Raw genomic sequence first — 4,404 nt, forward strand, 5'->3', positions numbered from 1 at the left:
CCACAAAAATGACAAAAAGCAAGAAACTTCCCAACAAGGCCCTTTCTCTACAGAAGCCCAGAGCCCAGCATTGAGGACAAGGCACCCAGCGACACTAGCCACTGGGGAAACATGTCACACTACTAAGGAGGTGTGGGGATTTGCTCAGTGAAGAGCGCAGAGTCAGGCCTCACGCCTTTTGCATTGCATGTGCAAGGTCCTGGTCCCTTCCCAGCACCTCGGGAACCGGTAGAGTCTCGATGATCCGAAGCTGCACACACAGCATTCCCCTAGAAGCGGCCCCAGGAGCTGCTGGCGGGATGTAAAGTGCAGAGTCGGAGGAAAGATTCCCCATTTTCTTAAAATAGTAGAGGCTGGATCTTAAGCTGACCCAGCAGCTGCCCTTCTGGGACTCCGACAGATAACTACACTCCATGCGTGACCTGCGGTTTTGGCAAGCTTCCATAATGCCAACACTCAGAAAGTGGAGGCAGGAGGATGGGAGTTAAAGGTCATCCTCAGTTGCATAGGGAGATAAAGGCCAGCCTGGGCTAAATGAGAGCCTGTCTCAAAATCACACAACCATTAGTTTGTAGCAGCTGCCACTGCAAAGCGAAGACTCCCACCCACAGGTGACTGTGCCCTTTGCACGAAGCACTATCTCATTTAAACTCCCCACCGACCTCCAAGTCTGGAAGAGGCTGCAAGCCCGGTTACTCGAGGCCATTTGTGGATCACAGCAGCGTGGTCTGTCCCGTAGGGTCTGAACTGGGGTGACAGTGCTGGGGCCTTCAGCCTCACCTGGTCTTCACCCCATTTTCCACCTGAGTCCAGAGCGCCTAGCGTGGGGCGGGTCTGCGGGATGGGGGCTCTGGGGCCCCTTCCCTGCTCCTTGTCCCCCGACTCTTTGCCGCCCAGGAGGCGCGGCCGGGGCGGTTCGGCGTGGCTCCTCCCCGCCCCTAGGGGTTTTAGGTCCCTGCCCGCCGCTGAGGGGCAGTCGGGCTGAGGGGTAGTCAGGCCGCCCGGTCTCCGGAGATCGCGCGGATGGCGGCGCTGGCGGCGCTGGCCAAGAAGGTGTGGAGCGCACGGCGCCTGCTGGTGCTGCTGCTGGTGCCGCTGGCTCTGCTGCCCGTGCTCTTCGCCCTGCCGCCCAAGGTACGGTGGCCCCGGGCCGAAACCCTCCCCGCTTGAGCCTGCCTCCCACTAGGAACACCAGCTCCTCTTCTCCCTTCCTTGCCTTTCTGGACGCTCCAACTCTTCCCCACTTCTAAAGGAATTCTAGATTTTGAGTTCTAACTGCTTGCTTGCTGCTACTGGGGCATCTCCTTTCACAGTGACAAATGTGTGACCAGCTGCTAGTCACTTAACCTCTCTGAAGTTTGGTTTGCTTACCTCTATCTAAAAAGGGGATGCGATAACACAACACGGTGAATTTGAAGGAGTCAGTGTACGTCGATGTCTTAGAACTAGCCCGGTATGTAGTAAGCGCCTAATGCGTGCCAGCTGCTTTTGCTCTGTACCAAGTTGCTCAATGGTTGGAGACCAACACCTTCCTGAGCGCTTTCTAGAGAAGACACCACCTGACCTGCGTCACCTCTGAAAAGTCTCTACAGAGGCCCAGCTCAAGCTAGGACAGCTAAGGCTGGAGACAGCAACACTCTCAGAGTGTCTTGGAGTGAGGACCCAAGTGCCGAGAACCCAGAGAGGGCTGGGGTGAGCTCAGGGCTCACACCAGTTCCTAGGGGGTCCGGCACCAGTACCCAGAGGGTGCGAGATCCCATCACACTTTCTATTCTATTCTAGAAGGTTCTTGGCCACGTCAATAAATTAGTCAATGTTCACAAAATAAAGGATAGCTGAAGGTGTCATTTAAAATATGACACCCAAGAGTAAGCAGCTGGGCCCCAGCAGCAACCTGCAGAAGGCCTTCATCATGCCTGACAAGAAACGGTGACACTAGATTATTGTTCTAGCGAGTTCTTTGGTGCTCACTTCTCCAGCCTATCAGACCCTGTTGACTTTGAAGAGAGCAAATAAATAACCGTAGAAGGAGTATGTAAGGAGTATGTCACCCTTGCCAAGACCAGCGGGGCTCTGGGTGAATCGCTGGCCTGGGGGCTCCCCAGCCTCCTTCCTTCTCTGGCTCTCACTTTTCTTAGCTTTAAAATGGGATGCTCAGAGGCTGGTAGAGGCTGGTGCAACTGGCTCGGGAAAAGGTGGAAGGTCAAGCTGGGATGCTGGTCCTAGGGGCCAGCAGAGGTCTGGATAAAGGCGGTGGCCATATAGGAGCAGTATTTCTGAATAGTCCCATGGTTGCTGTGTGCCCTGCCCCAGAGGCGAAACTGTAAACCCAGGAGCAGGTCCACCAGCACTGGTCTCTGAGGAGGTCTCACCAAGAGAAAGGGCATTCCTACCCTGGCTTTAAGTAAGTGGGATAGCCACAGCTGCCTGACCTTGTGTTGGATTTGTGGGCAGCAGGAAGTATGGCAGGCTGGGAAGTCTGATGAGGAAGGGTCTTGGGCCAGGCTCTGCAGCTGTCTCCTGTACTGTCCACTCAACCAGGGAGGTGACTGGGTTTGCCTTCATCCTTGACAAGCAGGGATGTGAAAACTCAGCAAGGCTGGTAACCTGCTGAAATCTCAAACTTAGTGAAAACATTGTGATATATGTGTATATATAAATACGTATATATAAAAATATGTATATATATATATATACATATGTATTTGGTAACCCAATGGTGGGTTCTCAAGCATTTGTAGATGACACCGTGTGGCAGTGTGAGAAGGTGGGGTTGTGCACCCCGTACTGATACCTTAGCTATCAAACAAAGACCTTGGTGGTAAGACTCCCTGGTGAGAATTCTTTATGTGATCCTAGATGTCACTGCCTCTTAGTGACTGACAGGCAGGTCCTCCTCTTGGGAGGCAAGTGGGTCAGTTTGGGTGAGAAGGCTTGGCCCTTGTGCACCCAGAATGATTTAGATAGTTCTCCTCGAGTTCCTGGCTGGTAGGAGCTGGCCTGTTCTATTCTTTGTGTGACATGAAATGTGATTCCATGGAGGGCCTTTCTTTTTATTGCTCATTCTGGGTTCGTAGCTTGTAGGCCGTGTGGCTATGACCTCTCTAAGGCTGGTGGGCCAATCTGAAAATGCTAATTGCAATTCGGAACATCTGTAGTGTCTGCCCCCTTTCCCTCGTCATCAGATGGCCTCCTGGAAGCCTCTGAGCCCAAGGCAAGCCAAGGTCACCATGTAGGTGGCACTGGAAATGCTTGAGTGTGGCAGAGAGGGGAAGAAACTCGGAGGGCCTGAGCATCTGCCATCTGGTGTGTCGTGGAATAGCAGCGCTTGCCCCAGTTCAGCCCTGGTTTCAACCTCTGTGATGCCTCTGGGCCACGTTTCTGATGTGTCGGGGTCACTGATCCAGATGGATCTGGTCCACTGTGAGAAGCTGGGGTCAGGAACAGAGAAGCTCCTGGCACTCTGTCTTATACTAGGACCTAAGGTCTGACCTGAGAGGAATGGAGCGAGCCAAGTTGAGACCTAGAATTCCCAGCAACTTGAGGCTCTTTTTCCATGACCCCTAGCAACTTCGGAAGCCAAGAGTCTGCCATGTTTTCCACAATGGCTGTCTCAGGAGGTGGAAGTGTACAGGTAGCCCCGGATAGCTAATGAGTGTGAACGGGACCATTATAACCTGCTTTGTGATCAACGCCAGCCCATCTACTTACCAGCCTGTCTTCCAGAGGGAAGAAAGTAGCTTCTTTCCTTCTGATCCCCACAAGGCTCAGACAGCTGCTGACCCTCTTGCCACTGTGACTGCTGCACCGGTGGGTGATGCTGAGGATGCTCTGAGGAAGGGTGGCTGAGATGTTCCAGGCGGGACAGCTACAGAATGTTGCACAGACGGGGCACTGAGCAAGCTGCAATCGAGGCTACATTGAACCTTGGGGCACAGCTGGATCCCCCTGGGGAACACCCTTACACACACACACACACACACACACACACACACACACATACACACACACTTTAAAATCTGCCTATCATAGGTGTCTCTGGAGAGGCTTGACCTGGGGTGGTCATCTATTTAGGGGGTGCAAATTTGCAGTTCATCTGCAAATTCAGAGATAGCCTTTCTTGTGTTTGGCTTATTCCTAATACCAGTGGGTGGCCATGGAAGGCTTTTCCTTCCCCATTTGTGGGATTTTAAATCAGGACTGGATTCTCATCCCACAGACCCTGGCAAGTCCCTAGGTCCTCTGAGCCTCCCTTTCAACATAGCCACTTATCCTTTGGGCCCCTCTGAGAGAGACTGTTTCGAGGAGGTGGCCAGCCTTCCTGAGGTTGTCCTCTAGTCTCTAGGTGAGCACCTGCTTATACATGAACACACACACACATGCACACATGCACACAGACACACA

At 53.0% G+C, this 4,404-nt stretch overlaps 1 protein-coding gene across 1 annotated transcript in view; it reads left to right on the top strand.

Moving 5' to 3' along the window:
• The first annotated feature begins 981 nt into the window (after nt 1-981).
• The window catches only part of Slc13a3 (solute carrier family 13 member 3), a 62,322-nt gene continuing 58,899 nt past the window's right edge, over nt 982-4,404 (top strand). Inside the window, exon 1 of the mRNA XM_005362881.3 lies at nt 982-1,134. Coding sequence (XP_005362938.1) covers nt 1,024-1,134 — 111 coding nt within the window. The 5' untranslated portion in view covers nt 982-1,023. The remainder of the gene's footprint in view (nt 1,135-4,404) is intronic.

This window comes from Microtus ochrogaster, linkage group LG8, assembly GCF_000317375.1.
Source record: "Microtus ochrogaster isolate Prairie Vole_2 linkage group LG8, MicOch1.0, whole genome shotgun sequence".
NCBI classification, from domain to species: Eukaryota; Metazoa; Chordata; class Mammalia; order Rodentia; family Cricetidae; genus Microtus; species Microtus ochrogaster.